We start from the raw sequence: 21371 nt of genomic DNA on the forward strand, positions 1-21371 counted from the left end.
GACGACGGCAAGACGTGCTCGAGTGCCGGTGTCGAAAATATCGTTTTTACAGCGGCGGGGTGCAATCAAACAACATCCGTCGTTGTAAGCACTTCACTGGGGTTTTTTATGTCTTCCCAGTAAAACACGCGCAGTTTTTCGACACCGCGTAAGTGGATTTGCCGGTGTTTTGTATAAAATACACAGCGTTTGCTAACGACCGAATCCGATTGAATCGTCACTGTCGTCACCGCCGCCTGGGCACGTCACACCCTCAGACGGTGACTGAGCACGTACAGGGGAATATATCATAAAAGTTTCGGATCGACGCGGCTGTTACTGGCGGCGGCGGCGGCGGCGGCGGCCGACGACGAATAATCATTTGAAATTCAGTTGTGCCGCCGCACACGAGACACGGCACGTAAAGTAACATGACAACACATATACCAGCAGCACATTTCTGAGCGTTTTACGGTCAAACTCTGAATGAAACCATTACACGACTCTCTGTCGTTTCGGGACGGTCGGCGAGAACACACGGAATACTATTTGTTGGCGTTTTAATGGCCGTTTTTAATGTTGCTGCCGTATACCGAACACGCTGTCGTCGACGTCGGGGGGCCCACCCAAAATGTACGTTTTATTTCGTTGCGTAATCGATTATTATCACCATGGCCGATTCACGGGCTCCGTCGAACGGCCACAGCCGACCGCATAAACCGATTGTTATCGAAGGACGAGGGGATTGGGTTGATAACGCACGTTAGAAATGCCGCACGTATGCGTTGTGGCTGCTGTATGCCGCCGCCGCCGCCGCCGCCGCGCTGCTCGTGCGTCCTCTGCACCGTTGGACAGGCTGCTCGTGATTACGCGCGTACGCAAACGACGGTTCGTTACTATGTAGAAGTAATGATCAGAAGCCATCGGTGGTACACAAACAAATTCCGACCAAACGATGCCGTGCGACGATGTTTTATTCAAAAATACAACAACAACAACACGTCGGCCGAGAGGAAATTGCGACGTTGTATTTCGTACCGTTTGGGCGATGAAGAAATTCAGGAAACGTCGTAAAACGTGTAACATTCACACGAAACGTGCGCTCGGATCATCTCCGCGTACAGTAATTTTATTACCAATTATATTATTAAGATTGCATACAACAATTTGTTCTGTCGGCGGCCGAGTCTCATTACAACCTGTCAGCGTTCGTGTGGCAGCGCCCAACACGTGCAATTATTATCGTTTTTTTATTATAAACTAATTGCGTCCTGCGCGTACACAATAAACAACAATGTCCGAAATAATGTAACAGTTATTATTATTTGTGAAAAATCAATTACCCGGCACCAGTTCGTTGCCTGATTTCTAGTTGCAATGCAATTAACGCGCGCTCATTTCTCGCTCGGTACATGTGTCGCGTACAAATGATGTTATTACTGTCGAATTAAAAATATCTTCAGCCCGTCGATAAAAAACAACTCTGTGCACCCGCACAAAACAAAAAACACTCGGTACAACAGAGAATGACGAATTCGAGTAATAATGACAATGGGCAGGGAGGGGCGAATCCAACAAGAGTGCGGCTATCGCAGCAAATACCCTCGTATCGAACGGAACGAAAAACTTTACTTAAAAATTGTCTAGACAAAGTTCAAGTGCGGAGAAATAATTTAATAACAAGAGGTATGAACCGAATAGAGCTGGTGCGCGGCACGGCAGTTTAATACTCGACCCCGGAGTCGTGCCAGCGTCCTTCGGAAGTCGTTGGATACACAATTTTCTTTCATAAAAAAAAAAAAATATTAAATAATATAAGCCAGACGTTCGGTGTACAAAAAAAAAATCCCTGTTGGCAACGGGAAATGTGTAAGGCCGTTCGGTCGCCCGACCGGAACCTCGAGCTGCAGCGCAATAATTTTTATCTTTTTACTGTGCCGTTCGAGTACACCAAACCAACACTGCTATTGTCATTTCGACTCTACGACAGAAGTTATCCGTTGGGCGCGATGTTTTAACTATTTCCTCGCGCACAGGCACCCGAGAAAAACGAGCGAAACAAATATTTCACTAACATTTCGAGCACAAGAAAAACATAAACGCATTTACATTAAGAGCCGCTCTATTTGAATCTATGAATAAAAACGTTCATCGTCGATAAATCAACGTGTATTGCCTAGGAAAACTTTTCCCGTGAACTGAGAAAATATTATCTTCGTGACAGTCGCGTACACATTTAACTAGAGAGCACATACTGCAAAGTCGACAACGGCTTAGGATAACAGTTGGCGACCAGCAGTGCGATATGTTTGTAATGAATGCGATAATAACGACCGAGACGCAATAAAAACAAACTTTTATAGAAAATATTTCTTTAAGAGCCGCGTAAAAGTACGTATAATGCCGTGGCACAAGCAGATTGGCAAAAGAGAGCAAGTCGGCGTTTAGTCATTACTACTGTTATTTTTTCATATTAATAACGAAAACGTTTAAAAATGTAATTAAAATGTTAATTACTGAAATTCGATATATTTGTACAGGAAAAACAAACGTTGACAACGTCAAACGGAGTAAAAGACGTTTGTTTTTAGAGAAAAAAACCCGAGAATAATTTTTTTTTTTTTATACGTTTATTTGTGTAATAAGATAATCCGACAGCCGAAAACGAGTATATTAAACAGCCCGTAGACGGCGGCGGTATAATCTGAATTATGAAAACTATCAAAACGTAGACGTGTAAAATGATTAAATATTGTACTCTAATGATGACAACGGCCAACAAGCTCCAATAAATTAGTGTATATAATATTATGAATTGAAAAATGTCACGACCAACTTAATTCCTTTATTGAATTTATACCAAAGACGGACTGTCTATGCCTTCATTAGTATTCACACCAATATTTTAATCACAAATGACAATATTTTAACAAGCCTATCGCACATAGACAGCAGATCCACCACATGATATTGTATTAGGATTTTTATAACACTTGCCGTGAAAATATGTGGATTTATTGCTCCTATGCGTACGATTTTCGTATGGTTATTTGTCACTAGATAAAAAGTTACAATAGCATAGAATCAAAACACAACAACATCAATATTTTTTTTCAATATTTATTGGTCGTAAAACACAAATGTAAATACCACATATTATTACACGTCTAAAGAATACACGCGAATCTCGTTTAATTACCGGATAGATACGATTTGAGCGATTCTATGATGAGCCTTTACCGGCGGTTTTTTTAATATTATAACGCGCCATGTTGTTTGCTAAAAAATCAAAAGGATAAAATTGCATCGAATGTCTACACTATTTACATTAAACAGTAGAGTTTATGGGAACTGAATAAAACTTATCTTCAAACAAATTCGCATGAAAATTTGTGTGTGTGTGTGTGTGTAAGACAACTGGACGAATTAGCATATGCCGAGGAGTTGTTATTTGCATTTTGCTCGAGATAAAATCAAAAATGGCACCGGCAATAAAACACTATTTGTTCGCTCAAACGGATCTCATCGCCATAAATTATCGTATCGGAAAAAATTAATTCACAGTATTTGAAAATGGTAATTGTTCGAACAAGTCCAAATGTAATTAAAACGATATTTTAAGTGCGGTGGTACTGAGACGAGTTAATAAAATGTTTTAACGAGCAGACCTCATCAACTCGACTTAATTGATCGGTGTCATCAACGGACAGTCTTAGTAACTCGAGAAAGTAAACACCAAATTATACAATCGTCTCGATTCGAGTTCAGTTTGGAAACAGAGACAGCCGAAAATAAGATCAACGTACCCGACACTATGTAACGTCGCCGGTTCTGATACGTCGGAAATATCGACCGATTCGGCGGCAGATTGCAACAAAATATGGGCCAATTCAAATAATCGTTATTAGACGAATACAACAGTGGTCCTGACAACACAGACGCTGTCCAGGAACGCCTGATCCTCGTTTACCGACGTGAAACCGGTTCTTCCTTGTATTCGCTCGCCTATTCCGTAGATGTATACATTGTCTAATGTAAATGGCGTGCGCTATTTACAACCGCCGCCGCCGCCGACTCACCCCACGGCCACCTTCATCGCAGTTCGATGACACGTGAGAAGCTACGCGCGTATACTCCGAGCGGATATTTCTCATTTTTAATTATTTCATATCTACGACGACACATTCCAATTGTTTAGCGATGGAAAAAATGAGTTTTTACACTGCCAATAGTCTAATTATTCGTAAAGCCTTACCGAAACAACAAATGCGAATAGGTGTCGTTTTTTACATTCATACTTACAACAGCTATACGAGTCTTCAGGGACGCGTTACAGTCGTTTAGTCACTTTCGGCCGCTAATACAATAGATGTCGGGGGGGGGGGGGGGGGGGAAAGGAGATGGCCCGCGTATTGGATTTCAGTAATGCAAACTGGGGACAACTCGGAAAATTACTTGAGGGTCTTCGCCCACACACGTGCACCACATTAGTGTACGGAAAAACGAGCTCCCTCCTGTGTCGGCCCGGTGAAATATCATTTGAATAACCCGCTTAGAACTCCATGCAAAAGCGTTTATAGTGATTGAAAAAAAAAAACACGGTATTTGTCGAACGAGCCTTTTTGATTTTAGTGATGTGTGCACGAACTTTTTGGCATTCCCGCACCCTCTCCTCCAGCACAAAGACAGACACGCGTACTGCTTACGGTGTATTGAATTAGTAAAAACGAAGATTTATATTTGGGGCGGGAACTTAGTCATCTCCGGTTGTGAGGGTAGTGCGAGCTTCATGATTTCACCAGGGCCGAATGAGATATGTCTTTACCGCTAGTCATTCGAAAAAATACTTTTTGCACAAACCAGCGTGTCCAGTATCTCTTATCCGTTATTTAAAGGGGTCGCATAATGATTTTCAGGCAATAGAAATAAATAAAAATGTCTCATATCGCCGGCAAAAACATAAGAATTGAATGTTCATCGGCATGTCACACGCAAAAAAAAAAAAACGACAGACAATAGAAAAAAATGGCATTTATGAAAATAAAAACGAGCGGATTGACCTTTTCGGGCATTTTTACAAATGTCAAGTTGACTTAGTACATTTACACGTATTGAATCGCGTTACGACTGCGAGTACTGTGTAACTATATGAGTAAAGTTCAGGGGCCGTTAGCCAACTGCAATTTACATTAATCGAGGATTATTCAAATTTTCAATAAACCCTTTTTAACCTCACGTGTGTGCACGGGCACCGCCTCGGAACGATACGTGTGCGACGAAAGTACAGTTCAGCGCAAACATTGTGTCGAGGGAAAACAATTTTCATCGTCAAGATATAATAATTTGCTCCGGCCGCCGTTTGTTGATGTTTATCCGGCGGGAGGGCAATACGATAACGGTCACCGAACGCGTATAATAATAATAATAATAATTATAGTTATTTTTATGAGCAACGCCGGGTTACTTTTCAGCACGTCCCCGGCCGACTGCGAGGATATAACTTTTCCCTGCCCGCAGCCGTCTTGCTGACCGTTTTATGCGTGTTTTTTATGTTTTATACGACGTTCGTGGATACAATGATACTACGGTATGAACCGCGGCACAACCGTATATAATATACATATACGCCCTGTCGCTTTTTAGTCGTCACCGCAATTCACATCATAACATTAGTTCAGCTTTTAATGGTGTTCAACACGCCAATCAACAACCGTCGAAACCCGTATACATTATGCCTTACTTTCGCGGGTTACACAAGCGACAACGGCCGCCCAAGTAAACGCGCCATTGTTTTACTTAAATACACGTTATAAATAATAACAATACTATCCGTGCGTAGGTATCGTTTTATTTCAATTACAACAATGTACACCACTCGTTGCTCCAAAATTCGTTTCGGGTACACATAATGCGTGGCAAAAAAAAATTAAAACGCGTTCTTGGCGTCACGAATCACCCTATTGGCCACTAAACTGGTACAGATCACGCTATGCATAATATGTATTTTTATTTTATAAAAAAATAAAAAATACACAACTTACAATTATTATTATTATTATTATTCAATAGTCATAATTAATGTGCGGCGTTCAAAGTAAACATACTTAATTTTCAACGAGATCCAATATATTTGTTTGAATTATTATTATATAAATTGGCCTCCTTTGCAGTTTGACTGATAGAAAATCATAGTGTGCTATGATTACATTTCGAGTACGATATACTTTAAATAAATACACTGTTGGATTTATAAAACCAGATTCATGTAATACAAGCAAACGGTTTCACCGCATGCGGTCGAAATCGTACCAATGTTTGATTTGTTCAGTCTTCCGCCTACGCAATCTCCTTGCGCAGCCCGTACATTCAGTAATAGGGTTAATAATCCTGCTGTCTGTTGAACTTCTCTGCGTCATTTTGGATTTCTAAAATCAAGGTGTATTGTACACGACGAATGCTACTCGACAAAAGAGCAATGGAATACCAGACGCCGTGGTATCTCTGTACTTAAATATTGCCCGACTATTGACAACAATTCCGGTTGAAATAATAACACACATGTCGTGGATATAATTACATGGCCATTAAATCATTATTATATACCTATCGCGTCACCTCAGTAACACCTAGTCTACCTACAATTTTCCCATGACAGATACAAAACGAACACGATAATATGAAAAAAATGTGTAATTATACGAACCGTGGGTTTGTGGGAAATTAACACCTTGTACTAAATCCTCGATCCTTTATGGCAGTTTTTAATTGAATAATATTTCCTGCGAAAAATATTATACTCCACACTAACGTATAGGAAAACAAAATAACCCAAAGTTAAGAAAAATGTAGTCGAAATTTCGATTAATTCGATACAAACTTTATGAATGTCTATTAAACAAATATTTAAATAGTATTACAGCTGCGTTTGTTGATTTGAAAATATTTTTGAAAAATCATTAAAATTATATAGGCTTAAATAGACATCCACTCATTTACTATTTAACCACGAAACTATCGATGGTAAATACTGTTGGTACATAACAGATAAATTGGATTAGTTAACTTTAAAAAATAACTCTGTGCTTTTAATGTTTACAATTCAGAAATATTTTATTTTTAGAGTTCGTTGAGGTCCATAAAATGTTGCATGTGTTCACAGTAAACGATTAAATATATTAATTTTAATCGTTCACTGTTAAAGGCTATGCTCGTGTTTAAAAAGAACAAGGGAAAACTTACGCAGCGGAATGGTACACACCGAAGTACGACGCGTTCCCGACTCAACTAAGTGACTCTTATTACATAATTTATTTAATTGGAAAATTTATAAATATTTTTTTTATTTCTCTAAAGTATACAGTAATGTTAATGCTAATTAATATTTGCATATCTGTATGTTTTTTCGATTGAATTTGAGGTCTAATATGCCGTTTATAAAAAATAATCAAACAAATCGTTTGGTCGACGATATCAACTCTATTTAAGTGCGCCTTTTGTATTCTAATTAAACCTTTAATTCTTTTAGCTCCAAAACAGTTCTTGAAAATATCACACGTTTCTTGTGAACTGACAATGGACAGGTGGTGTCGGTGACGGGTATCAATTTGTAGTATTTTCAATAGAAGAGTATTATTGTAATGGTATTTCATCGTTTATGACTATGGATTACAAAAATATGCATAATTTACAAATACAATAACGGCAAGCTTTTTTGAATGTCTAACAACAGGTGCATTACGCGCAAGGAATAGGATGTGAAAAACTTTACCCCCACTGTCGTTTGTATTTTTCAATCAATTTATTTGCATATGAATATTTATATTTGTTTTAGAAAATACGTTTATATTTTGTAGAATTTTTTTTTTTATACAGCACTGGTATTACAGCTATTCAAGTAGCGTTTTGTACTGCCACTGAATTATATTTATCCATATACTCAAACCGAGTGTTTTTAGTTCTTACCGATCGAATTACACATGAGAAACCCGAATAAACTGTGTATTAAATTTCCATGGTCAACGCACAGTAGCGACAGCGACAGTGGCTGAGAAGTCGTTTCATCGCGTGTACACAATTTTTTTTTTTTTTAATTTCATTTGTCTTATCCAATCTAACAAACGCTCGTGGAAATATGTAAAATAATTTTGATGGCAATGCGTTTTATTTATTTATTTTTTCATTTTCATTTGCATTAATCTTTCGGTTGGGCTCGGAGATAATCGAATTGTTTTACCATATACGAGTGTTGTATTATCATAAGACATTCTTATTATTTTCGTACAATGGACAGATCGCTTACTATTGCGGCCTTGTACGGATCGTAAATATTACAAGAAGAACGCAAAGAAAATATTACTATTTATTATGTTTCTGCTGGTCCTACCAAAAGCATATGGATTTCTTCTGCTTCTATTACCATTTAAAAACGCCTCTTCACACCACCACCGCCACATGTGCCTATATAATATTTATAAAAATTCGTTTAGAATTAGTTTTCGATTTGATTTACGACCGATTTTCAGAAATATATTCCGGCACGAATTGACCAATACACATAAATACTACTGCCAGTGGAAAATATAGAGACCGTATATTGATTATAAATTATGTAATTGCGTTGGACGTCGGATATTGTTGTCCGACATGTTGTACGTACAGTTGGCGCTACACCGAGACCGCAGGTCAACAATCGCATTTGTTACTACGGTATCATTTATTTTTTGGTATTTGTTATTTTTCAATGCAATATGCAGTACGTCCGACAGTTGATCAGTAATCATTGATCGATCTAAAAAGATATTTCACACATTCTTACACGCGAGCCGATCGGAAAACGAAATCATTAAAATTAATTTAATACCGACACATTTAAATTTTTCCTCGCTCAAAATTAATTATCTTATTAACATCATTGCCTCGTCATGCGAGTTCTTTTCAACTTAAAGAAACTGATTTTCATTTGATGAAAATTCCATGACCACTTCAAGCATGTCGGTAATAACGTGCTGGCTCCCTCCCCCCTCCCAAAGCTTTATGTAAAGTCGAGGGCACCTTTGAACCGACCAGTGAGACGTGAAATAACTTAAATTGGATAGTCGAGATGAAACACACGCACGCACTTACGCATAAAATGTGAGAGTTCTATGAAAATAAAGTAAAGGGTAAAAAACTGATGTTTAATAAATGTCGTATGAATGTGTTCGCAAACTGGGCACCGACCTTATCATCGCATGCATACTGACGTGACGGTGACAGGGTTGAGCACGTTCTGACCACGCCTAAAAGCGCCCGCCTCTTTTCGCCCGAGTGATAATAAAAAGAACGCTTTTCTTTTGTTTAACCGTCGTCGAGTGCATTATTCACCATGCACTCTCACTGCACACACAGACCAACGCCAACAAGTGCGTCAACAGACACTTTACTAGACCTACTAGAAAATTACAAACTTACCATGTTACACATACCGACAGGATACACACACGTTTATCAATAACGCAGCATTACAAATTATACACGACACAGATTGTGTACGGTACGAAACGTTTGCGTTTAAAGTCTCTGTTTTGATGTCGTGTAACAAGTCTCGCGCATAATAATATCAGTCTCTATTTTTGTGCTCACGAGAGGAAAACTAGGTTGAAATGAATTATATTTAAATATAAAACAAGTTGGAGGTGCTGTGATGAAAAAAAATTATGCTGCGTGTGAAAACCGGTTTTTTTTTTAGCACCGTAAGGATGGAATGACGAAGGAGAACAACGCGCGGGGATGAATAAAATATAATTTTTTAAGGGAGAGAATGAAATGCCGTGGCGATGATCACCCGTCGAGACTTGCTCGAACACAAACGATTATGATTGTACACAATAGTTTTTCAATGAAGTGAAAATCAAGTCTCCATTACACGGTGGCGATTTTAAAAGAGCACCTGGATATTAGACGCCGCCTTTAATTCATACCTTTTCGTAAAATACTGTTTAACCAATACCATAACTGTACGTAGTATTATTTAGGAGATTATTCGTATGGAATATATTTTATGAATTCTTCTGTACCACTGTAAAAATGATATAATTCCAAGACACTTAAACAACTGACATTTAACTCTTATTGAAAAGAAATCGCAATAAAAAAAAAAAAAGGATACAAGCCGTATTTTCTTGGTGTTGAAATGAAAGCCAAGAAAATAATCACAACATCGTCATAGGACGGGGGTGTTTATCCGAAAGCGTATAATATAGTTAGTATCGCACTCAGAATAATTAATTTCGCCCCGAGGAAAACTTGATTTTATTACTTACTCACTTTTCGGCGACACGCGCCAAGTGTAATATGCATAGGAATAAGTATACACTATATATTTCTTTTGAAAACAAAAATGTTTATTGTTTAGACTCTAGGTATATCTGTAACCACTTTTAACTTGTAAATTAACCGTATAAAATGCAAAAAAAAAATGTAGGGTTTACAAATTAACAATGATGAACAGATATTAACACACGCATTTGAAAACAAACGATAATTTAAAAAATATTGCGTGACGCGTCAAATTCTAAAGTAGACATAATGAGAATTGAATTCTCGTAAATCACTTGTATAGAATCGTTTTGAATAATTTCTTTATGGTCTTGATTTGGCATTCAGAAAATATTATGCAAGCAAGTATATACAAAGACACCACAAAACCACAAATGAACACACATGTTAAAACATGACGGACAATTTAGCATGTAAACGGAAATACGATACGAAAAATGTAACCGAAATATTGTTCGCGTGTGGATCATCAGATAAAAATGAGAAGAATAAAATAATTTTATTTGCACGGCGATTACTAAAGCCGTCAGAAAATGTAAAGTTTCCCGTCGTATAACGAACTTAATTTTTATTATATTTTTATTTAAAATATTATATCAGAGATCAAGTCACGCAAAAAAATGTAAACAAAAGATATGAAATATTAAAATGGACGACATAAAACACATTTTACTAAAAATTATTGATTTTTTAGAAAACTTGTCTTTTAATGGGACAGTCGGAATATGTTTCTAATTCGTATGTTACTTTGTTTGTACTTTAATATGTTCACATATAACTATATTATAGTTGGTGAATTTACTATCATAGCATATCGATACCAACTGATTATGTACTTCACGGAAACAATGCAAATAAAACCGTTTTGAAATATTTGTCTAGAAATTCCACGAAAACTAATAAACGCTGTCGGTGCAGAATTCGATGACATATACTTAAAAAAATTTGGCAACCACGATAACACGGACAAATGCTTTTTTTAGGAATCCGTGTGATACGACACCAAATTACAGAATAACACCAACTCTATCGAAATGCACGTATAGACACGTACGGAGACCACCAACGATCCGTTCCCATATAAACAAGAATTTTATTCGTGCACTCCATACATACGCATAGGAAGTAATTGTAATAATAATGACGAATCGAAAAAAATTAATGGAATTTCTACTCTCTCGTGGTGCACTTTAGATAAGATGTGTAATTATCTTATAATATCCGTTTTGTGTGTGACATCCTACAATTGTGTTTAATATCGCCGACCGCTGCACGATGTATGTAAAATATAAACAAGAGCGTTTGAAATTAGGGATTAAAAACAAAAAAACCTAACAAATAATAACAACGCAGGAATGACATCGTTGTTATACATATATAGGTATTGTAGTACTTGTAGAGTCGCGCGTTTATGTGTACATTAAGCGGGTGAGTGTCAGCGTGGGTATTAGGCATTACACGAGGAAAGAGAGGCAGACAACACAGGTATGCAGCTGGTATGTTGGTCGCTGGGGCGCAGGGGTGTAGAGGTTACACGAGGTCAGAACGTACAACAGTCTGTGCACCGCGGCCATAACAAAGCTAGAAGACCACGTGAAGAAGGAGACGACCACATCACACACAACAACACGAGGATCCCGGGTGTGTGAAACGAAGAAAGGAACACAATAGTAATAATAATAATACTATAAAGGACGCGAGGTCCTCTTTCCCGTAGTGGTAGCACTAGTAGAGAGATGGGCCGAAGAAGAAACCGGTGCGGGACCTAAAAGCGGATGAGGGTTTTATTTTTTCGACAATATTATTGCTCACTTAAATACCCAAACAGCCTTACACGATGAAGTAGCAACTGCATGCGTTTACCTGCTATTTTTCAATGTAAACGTTTAATTTTACATATAAAAAGATTTGTTCTTCGCCCGCCCAAAACATGAGTTTCAAATAAATGAAAACTCATAATAACCAAATATTATCAAAAGCTAGTCGTAATTATCGATAAAAAATTAGAATATCAATGAAACTATTACCTTAATTGTTCCGCTGACTAGCTTTTAACTGCTAAATGTAAGTAACTCTTAAATCATTTAATAATTAATTATCTAATAACAGATTATTTAGCTGCAGCTAATTCGCTCCTAATTCGAGGACGAGCAAAACAGCTATTACATATTACGATTCTCCGAATATTATCAAATCTCAACAAGATATGAGACAATTAAACACTAAATTAAACAGCGATAAAATTTAACCCTATCAAATGATGTTAAACGCTTTATCCCAGACAACTCTTTACCATAAATTATTGTTTAAAACTATTCCGCTGTTTCGGTATGTGATAATGAAACCGTTTAACTCATTCCACAGCTTCATGTTTGTTTTTATCAAGTTATAATTAAATGACGGAATAAAAGTTTATATAAACTGAAACTGAATCGATAGATTAAATGAAACTTTTTAACTGAATTTGAACGTCTCATTTATGATTTTATCAGCGTTTACCGATTATAAATATATGCCATTAGTAATTTCACAATTAAAATTCAAATAAAAAATTTAATCATTTTCCATAAGTCATATAACACAAATCAACATAAAATATTAAGAAGACCAATCTCTATTAAGACTCGTTATTGAAATTATTAACAATGGCAATAGTACATAGGACAATAAATGTTAACGAAAATTATGTTTACTCTAATGTACCTTTGCATTTTGTGTAGAAGTGAAAAATATATTGTTCTGCTTATGTAATTGTCTTCGCTTAGAATGAACAAATTCTCGGCGTATATTATGTTTTCAAAAGAGATTAGTGTTTTCGAAGTATCTTAACGTCGCGTCGTGTGAGTTTACTTTCAGTCCAACAGAGCAAATAACAATAAATTAATATTATGTAAAACAGCACTGCACTCAACACTACACAATGTTTCGGATCGCTTAAAACATCACAACAATAATAATTATTACTATCAACATCATACAACGGCGATTCGCGACGACAGCTCAACTTCATTAAAATCATCAAATATAATTTAAGTTGTGTAATTAAGTGCACCACATGATATATTTTTTGGAATTTAAGAAATTATTTTTTCTACACACACAACCGGCATGCAATTCAACGGAGATTTGATCATATTGTAAAATAAATAAATTATTTTTTGGATAATTCAATTTTCTATTACTATAACCATAATTTTATTAGAGGTCGATTAAGAAAATGTAACAAGTCAAAAATGTTCTGTACTCTGTTTATTATAATTATTTTTTTAATAGCCTTACAATGATTCAACTACATTAGTACACTTTTTAATAATATAATAATATAAAAAAGCGATAACATCACCGCGCGCTGACATTCGGATTTTTATATGTCGAACGACTAAGATTATACGACTGATTTTCACGGGACGAATATATTATTAAATATTAAATTATTATCTCAATTAAGGAACCGAAAAAATCTTCTATTTTAATTGCCGCACAACGCAAGTGGCTGATGTTCGTCGATCATTATCACCGTTCGGATCTCATGTCGACCCGTTTAAATAATAAGGTACATTAGAATATTATAACGATGATCATTGAACTACTGCAAGATATTTTTTAATCAACTACCGTGAGTTTAAACGCTTAAGAATCGACCCCAACATCACGAAGAGGATAAATAACTACACGTACTCATAAAAAATGGCCAACGCAATATTTACTAGTCTAAAATGTACTCTTAACATGGTCGTTAAACTACTACATTTACCTTGAGAATACAATATAATACTAAATATTTGATAAAATGATATATATATGAACTTATGTCGAAATAAATATAACCCGTATAGTTTATTATAATTTTATTATTACGCACAGAAAATTGTTCTTCTTTCACATTTTTTTAATTTATCTAAGAAAAGTCTTCTTGTATGAATGTTACATGAATTTCAATAAAATGATTTTCTTTGGTATATACGTAGGATTATTAATGCTCCAAAGCAGAGCGTTATACCGAGTCAATTATCATTGGTGGCACTGCCATTGATGAGTGATTCTTGGAGGGTGAAAATTAAAACATGTGTAAAAGGGGTGACAACGCACTGACACTTATACGACCAGCAACTTTTCTGAAAAACAGCCTCTCCAACAGCTTCTCAAGTGTAATATAAGGGGCAACAGTGTTCAGTGTTTGTCATTTTTACATAATTTACTAGTGTTTTAAAAATTTTTAAAACGATGCCAAAGACTTAACATATAATTTAAAACATAATTGTTATTTAATTAGCAACATACTAAATTCAAAAAGATACAAAATTGAAAAATGAATAGTCAAAGGAAGCTCCTGAACAATGATTACCGCGAGCGTGTACGAAAAAAAAAAAATCCAGGACACAATGTACGAGTTTCAAGAAAAATCAATAATCGGTTTAATACAAACAATGTGCGTACAAAGCTAATAGAATAAAAAATAAAGTAAACATAAATAACCAGGTGTCTCGCTTGAGTAAAAATCGTAGCACACCATAATTATTATTTGTTTATAATTATTATTGTTTTTATAATTTTTACTATGTTCATTTATTGTAGTATAAATGCAGCAACCTAGGAATATAAAAGGTGATTCTTTTAACGCTATCCATTTAATTTCTCTTAAAATAGTAGTTTATTTGACTATTGTTAGCTACATATCTATCGTTATTTATCTGTTATAAAATATTTTTTATGTTCTTTCCTTGTATCTTATAGGGTTGTGAACTTTATTTTTATAAATGGCAACATACATATTTAACCAGTTAATAAAATAGAATATGATATAATCAGAGAAATGACTGGTCGATAATAACTTGTGGAATTTATCAAAATTGTAATATAATTACTAGAGTTGAGGTGCGGGCACTGCTAATTTTATCACTAGACATTTTTCGGCCTCACATCTCTAATTTCTGAAATACTGGTCTAAAAATTGTTATCGACTGGTAATTTTTAAATTATATCACCATCTAATTAAAATTAAGTATTTGAATATAACCATTTGAATTATAAAATTTTGAAATAATAGCAATTGAAGATTTAGAAAAGGTGATGAGAGAGGTAGTGCTCTATTTTTACCATAATGTACATTCTACGTTGTGCACTCCACTCGCTTATAACTAAAAGTTATAATAACTCAAAAAGTAGTAATACAATATTGGTTATCGACCAGTCAAAATTTAATTTTCTATTTAATAATAAAAAAATAATAACAGGTTTCCATTTAACTTCCGAAAGTTATCCCCAAAATGTATCCTTAAAAATAATTTTTTCTTTCAATAAACTTCACATTTATAGTGGTTTATTAAAATAAATAAAATTTTTAACGACTTATTTAATGAAAAAAGGGGGTAGTATACTTAATAAATCACCCTGCACTTAAATGAGTATTTTAACTTTTAAATTATATTAAATGATTAATACGAATAAAAATGATATCAACAAAAATAAAGTCAACAAATTAGTTAGTTCACAAAAAAAAAAACTAAAAGTTAAATCATTTTTTAAATAAACTTTTTAAAAAGCAATATAAGTTTTTACTGGGAAAGATAGCAATTCCTAATACAATATATAAATATTTATCGCCCCATTCTCATTGCCTCATACAATTGTTTTATTAATATTTTAGATTTCATCGCAATATAAGAAAAATACTTTGCTACAGTTATTTATTATACTATATACACGTGTATATGTGTGACTTCTTCTCAAATACTTTAGATAAGTGGGCGGACACGATCATGTTAAATCGTATAACTGACTGACCGACCAAAACTGTTTACCAAGATTTAGTATTCAAAAGATCTCACGCGGTCATAAAAATAAAGAAAAAATTAGCGCACGCTTCATAACTGGAGATATATAAAAAATCATTGTAAAATCTTGTCGTTATTCTTGAGGAACAATTTTGTTTTTTAACTGCACATATTTCAATTTTTATGTGAGGGAAAAACTGTTATATTTTGCATTCTTATTATTATTTTTTGCGTGGCTATAATTTACTTTAAACCGTAAAGAGCAAATAAATTGTATTAGATGAGAATAATATAACAAGTGCAGTCAGTGTTCGGCCAAGTACAATATAAATCACACTAGATGCAGCTGTTATCAAGAAAAACCTATCAACAAACTGAGTAGTGGATCTAAGGCTGTGGTAACAGAAGAAAAAAGGAACAGGGTGGGTGCGCAACAACGTTTCAAGAGAGAAAAAAAGCACACTCTTTCTGTGTATTATCTTAGAGCAAGAAACTTCTATGCATATAGGGTAGGCTACAGGATAAAGCAGTAAGCCCAAGAATCATAAACATTCATCAAATTCTCAAGGTTAACTCGCATTCACTAACTCCCAACGACCAACGGTTCAGCATCGAAGGAAACCGGTTACTAACACACATGCACAAGTAAAAAAGTATCATATACACGCGTGCACCGGTTCGACTAAAGAATAATGTTACTTATCGGTAAAATAAAAATTACATTACTATAAACGATACCGTACCTCAAGAGAACAGAACGGATAATAATATTAATCCATAATTATAATATAATTAAGTTATTAGATACCCCAAGGAGTTGTTTTATTTATAAAACCATTTTGACATGAACAATAAAAAATAATCGCAATGTTCAAACAAAGTTCTACAATAAAATGTATACAAATAACTTTGTATAATTAAATACATTTTAAACTGTTAAGCCATCGCTTGAAACTTAAAATACAAGGGTAAAATGACATCCAATGACACGTTTTTGATCTACGACAGAACACTTTTTTGTTTTTTGAACCATTAAACTCTTGACCAATTAATTATTTGTCGGATATTAATCAAGTCGGTGACCGTACATCCTCATCCTGTACTCACGGTATCAGTACAACCGTACATGCAGTATGGTGGTCGCGGATCAGAGATTTTAATAAAACCACCGAATGATGGATAATCACTTTTTTATGCGCATAATGACAAACTGTAGAAACATTACGTAGTGAGGTATTTCAGCGGAAAACCGAAACGAATTTCGAAAAATTATGCATTTAATAAACTTGGTTTTATAACGATTTACCATGAGATAAACAATGATAATATCAATGCAAATTTACCAAATTTAATTTAGACGAGTTCACACCATATTTGTATAAAAATAATTGTTGAAACTCACTCATTCTATTATGCAAAAAATATACAGTATGGGTGAATAAATAAACGCCACTTCATTTGTGTCGTTAATAAATTAAATATAATTTTTTTTTTTTAATAATTTATAATTATTAGATATCAGGCTACACTATCAAGAAACGTAGATTTAATAACCCGCTATGAAATATAACTAAATAATTTCCTTATAATTTTAGTATGCCAATTACTATCGCACGCAAAATTTTAAATAAAAAATATAACTGACACACAATAATTGTTCATATTTTTGACATTAAATTATTGTAATTAAAATAATTCTTCCGCGAATAGAGATTATTATTATTAAATTCACTTTCTGAAACGATTGAAAATTGTCAATTATAATTGATAAGGACTTGGTGCAACAACTAGATTAGCTTTTTTCTAACTTTTTCAGAAAATAACTTTTAGTTATTTTTGAATGAATATGATTATTCTATGTAATTCAGTATAAAACGAATTCTATATTAATATAATTTGTGGAGGTAATTAATTTATTAAACACATACTACCATTACTTTTAATGAAATATTTAAAAAAAAAATGCTATACCTGACTTATCTGAACTAAGATGAACTTATCTGGTTGGTCATACCAAGCCCTTCAATTGTGCAAAAGCCAGCAAAGAATTAAAAATATCAATGTATTATATGCTAAGTCGTTAAATAGATAAATAAATTATGTATAACAATAAATACTTCTTAAATTATCAAATATTAATTTCCCAAGGAATTATTATTTTTTAATTCAACGATATTTAATGTTTGTACAAAAATAGATATTAAACTATACCAAGTAAAAAAAAAAAACGAATACTAAATTGGTTATAAAATAAAAGTAATAAAAGAAATATTTAATTATAATGTGCCTTCGATATTAGTCGACCAAAAAATATAATTACTTGGGACCCTTCATTAAAAACTACCATTATAATGTGTCGTTAATAAAACATTTACCTATTCGTAACGCCCATAAATATATTGATAATGGTGGTATACTTGACTGGATAAACAATCTATTTACTAGAAAGTAATAAACCTAACTGGTTTTGTTTTTAGATTATAGACACCGGCGAGAAGGTCCATTTAAAATTCTTATCACGAACTTCAATGTTTTGATAACAGCAGAAACAATAACTCATCGAGGGATATTAATGCATCCACAGTTCAACATCACATAAAATTTAACTATTTATATGTTAAAAATAAACATAATATAACATCAATAAAAAACACCCGATACTATCAAAGTGTTTCTTATACAAAAATACTACATCTTGGCCGATTGCGTGTACCCAGTGCAAATACCAGACCACATAAGCAGTGAGCTATCCAAACTGAATACTGGAGTACAACTCGACCGGCTTACGGATTTTTTTTTAGGGTTCGTTATCGGACAACAAGACTTGCGGATTTTGTGGTTTGTAACTTATTTTGGTACTTACATTGGATTCGACGTGTTCCAATGAACGGTGAAGGACTTTGTGCAATCGCTAACTGTAGACAGCAATACGGTCTCAAAACATATCAGCAACACTAACGTTAGACATGATGTGATTTTCGTACAAGACATAGTGGTTCGTACTGTAGTTTGACGAGCAGACGATGAAAAAACCCTTAGGCATCCGGGTAAAGCCGGGAATCCAAATAGGTCGTCGAAGAGTACCATACTCGACTTTTGGTTATTTAAATGATATTTAAATTATTAATATATGATATACGACAATGATAAAATTATTACTTAAATAATTAAATGTAAGTTAAACATCGACAATAATTTTATTATTGTAATTGTATGACTATTACAAGTTAAAACTTGTAAAGAAATAAAAGTAAATTAAATTTGATATATCATGTAACTTTTTGGTCGCATCCGGGCGAAAAATTAGCCACCTTGCACAACAGCTCGGCGCTTGATAATAAAATAAAGAATAAAAATATTTTGAGATTAAACCAAATTTTTTAAGAGAAAAATGCTCTCAAAAACCAAAGCCGATAGCAATCCGTTGCGTCTTCATGCGGCTGACGGCGATCGAGACACATCGACGTCGATGGCCGCTACAAACCATTGTAAGGCACGATCAATGTATTTCTAAGTAATTGTGTTCACTAAATATCGAGCAACTATATTAAATCCACACTCTACACATACACAATATCGGGCCAACGTAATTTTTATGTTCGGCGTGGAAAAAATTAATTTTAAACAAACGGAAAAAATTATAACCGATAAAACGGCCGTAACGGCGACACGATGTAAACGGACCGCAACAGTGCACACGATACAGGCGGTGCTTCGGTACTAATGTCGACGAACTAGCCGTGTGCGTGCAACGGTCCGGCAACACCGCGTGCCAAACACCACTGCTGAATAAAGTTTTCACCACAGCGCTGTCTACCAACCGACTTCAGAACTACAACCAAACACGCTATCTCTCCAGAAGAAAATTTAATATTTTTCCCATTGCTACAATAACTATAACTAAGATTTATGAAAAATGTGTACTTATTACATAACAATGCATGTTGCGACTTTAGTTCAGTGTTGGTTAGACCATTTAACATTTAAATATTGTCAGTTGTTAAAATTTTATTTTGTTTTTAATTTAATCGTTTAGTATAAATAATAATAATTGCTATTTCGTTTCATAAGCAACAGGTAAGTATTACATTAATTTTTCGCAGTAATTTCAAAGTGTATCCACAAAGACCAATTGCGTTAACCAATTATCATAATACTATCTATACACTGGAAAAATAAATATAGCCCACAATTTTATTATTGTTAAATCAATAATATTTTTGTTACACAAACAAAAGATTGCTTGACAATTTTTCTATTTTCTCAACATAAAATTATTGTCGGCTGTATATTAACAATAATTATTAATGTTTCTAGGGTATTTTTAGTATAGAAAATTTGAATTTGAACAAAACCAAGGTTAGTTTTCACCCGTTTCTGTTGAAAAATAATAATAATTTTAAGTAACTTTTTCGAATAAATTAAAAAAAAAGTTAGTACCATTTACAGTATAATTTTATTTTTCAGTAAATTAAAATTAATTACGCTTCTAAATTAAAATTTTCCATGATATGACACTTTTAAATGAAGAAATTAAAAAAATACTAACAAAACAATATTCATTTATGAACTATATCACTATGTTTTCTTAAAACACTCATTAGTTTTCATAGATTTTTCATATGCAATATTTTGTAAATATTTTTGACAGATATCAATGAAAAAAAAATAATTAAACCAACTATAATTGTAGATTATAGGTAATTTTAATAATTATTCTTTAGACCTTTAAGGATGTATTTTAAATAAATAAATAAATAATAACAACTCTTGAATACAGTACTCTTATATAGACTATTTTTAGAACATTTTTGTTGAACTTGAACGTATTGTATAATATAAAACAAAAATTTATGTAAAATACCTTTAATAACAGATTTTTTTCAAATAAGATTGAAATGATAAACTTAATAGCTAACATTATGCAGGTATATTTATAGACTAAGATTAGTTGCATTAATCTTGATCTAAAATGGTTGATACGCTGCACAAGACGTTTAAATAGTATAATAAATAATTTATTAATTACCTACATACTCATTATACGTCCATGAGTATAAATTAGTATACTTAATACTTGTACATTAATTAAACAAAAAATGTATTAATTTTAAATTTAAATTAAAATAAAAATATTTTGTTGAAAAAGTATACAAAGAGTAAGCGTTCTTACTAATAACTCATAATGTTTTAACTACTTAAAATTTTACACTTTTTTAATCATTTTAGCTTCGATGCGAAGCGGAGAAGGTATTAATTTTACTATGATGTGTTTTTTTTTTTTTTTTTTTTTTTTTTTTT

At 33.7% G+C, this 21371-nt stretch overlaps 2 protein-coding genes across 2 annotated transcripts in view; one reads left to right on the forward strand and one right to left on the reverse strand.

Annotated features, from left to right (window-relative positions):
• LOC126900044 (ephrin-A4) overlaps positions 1-19802 on the reverse strand; it is a 122748-nt gene extending 102946 nt beyond the window's left edge. Inside the window, exon 1 of the mRNA XM_050675477.1 lies at positions 18934-19802. Coding sequence (XP_050531434.1) covers positions 18934-19157 — 224 coding nt within the window. The 5' untranslated portion in view covers positions 19158-19802. The remainder of the gene's footprint in view (positions 1-18933) is intronic.
• A 217-nt stretch (positions 19803-20019) lies between these two features.
• LOC126900043 (uncharacterized) overlaps positions 20020-21371 on the forward strand; it is a 74367-nt gene continuing 73015 nt past the window's right edge. Inside the window, exon 1 of the mRNA XM_050675475.1 lies at positions 20020-20147. The gene's annotated coding sequence lies outside the window, so the exon portion shown is untranslated. The remainder of the gene's footprint in view (positions 20148-21371) is intronic.

Source organism: Daktulosphaira vitifoliae, unplaced genomic scaffold (assembly GCF_025091365.1).
Source record: "Daktulosphaira vitifoliae isolate Bord-2020 unplaced genomic scaffold, ASM2509136v1 Scaffold_2, whole genome shotgun sequence".
In the NCBI taxonomy this organism is placed as follows: Eukaryota; Metazoa; Arthropoda; class Insecta; order Hemiptera; family Phylloxeridae; genus Daktulosphaira; species Daktulosphaira vitifoliae.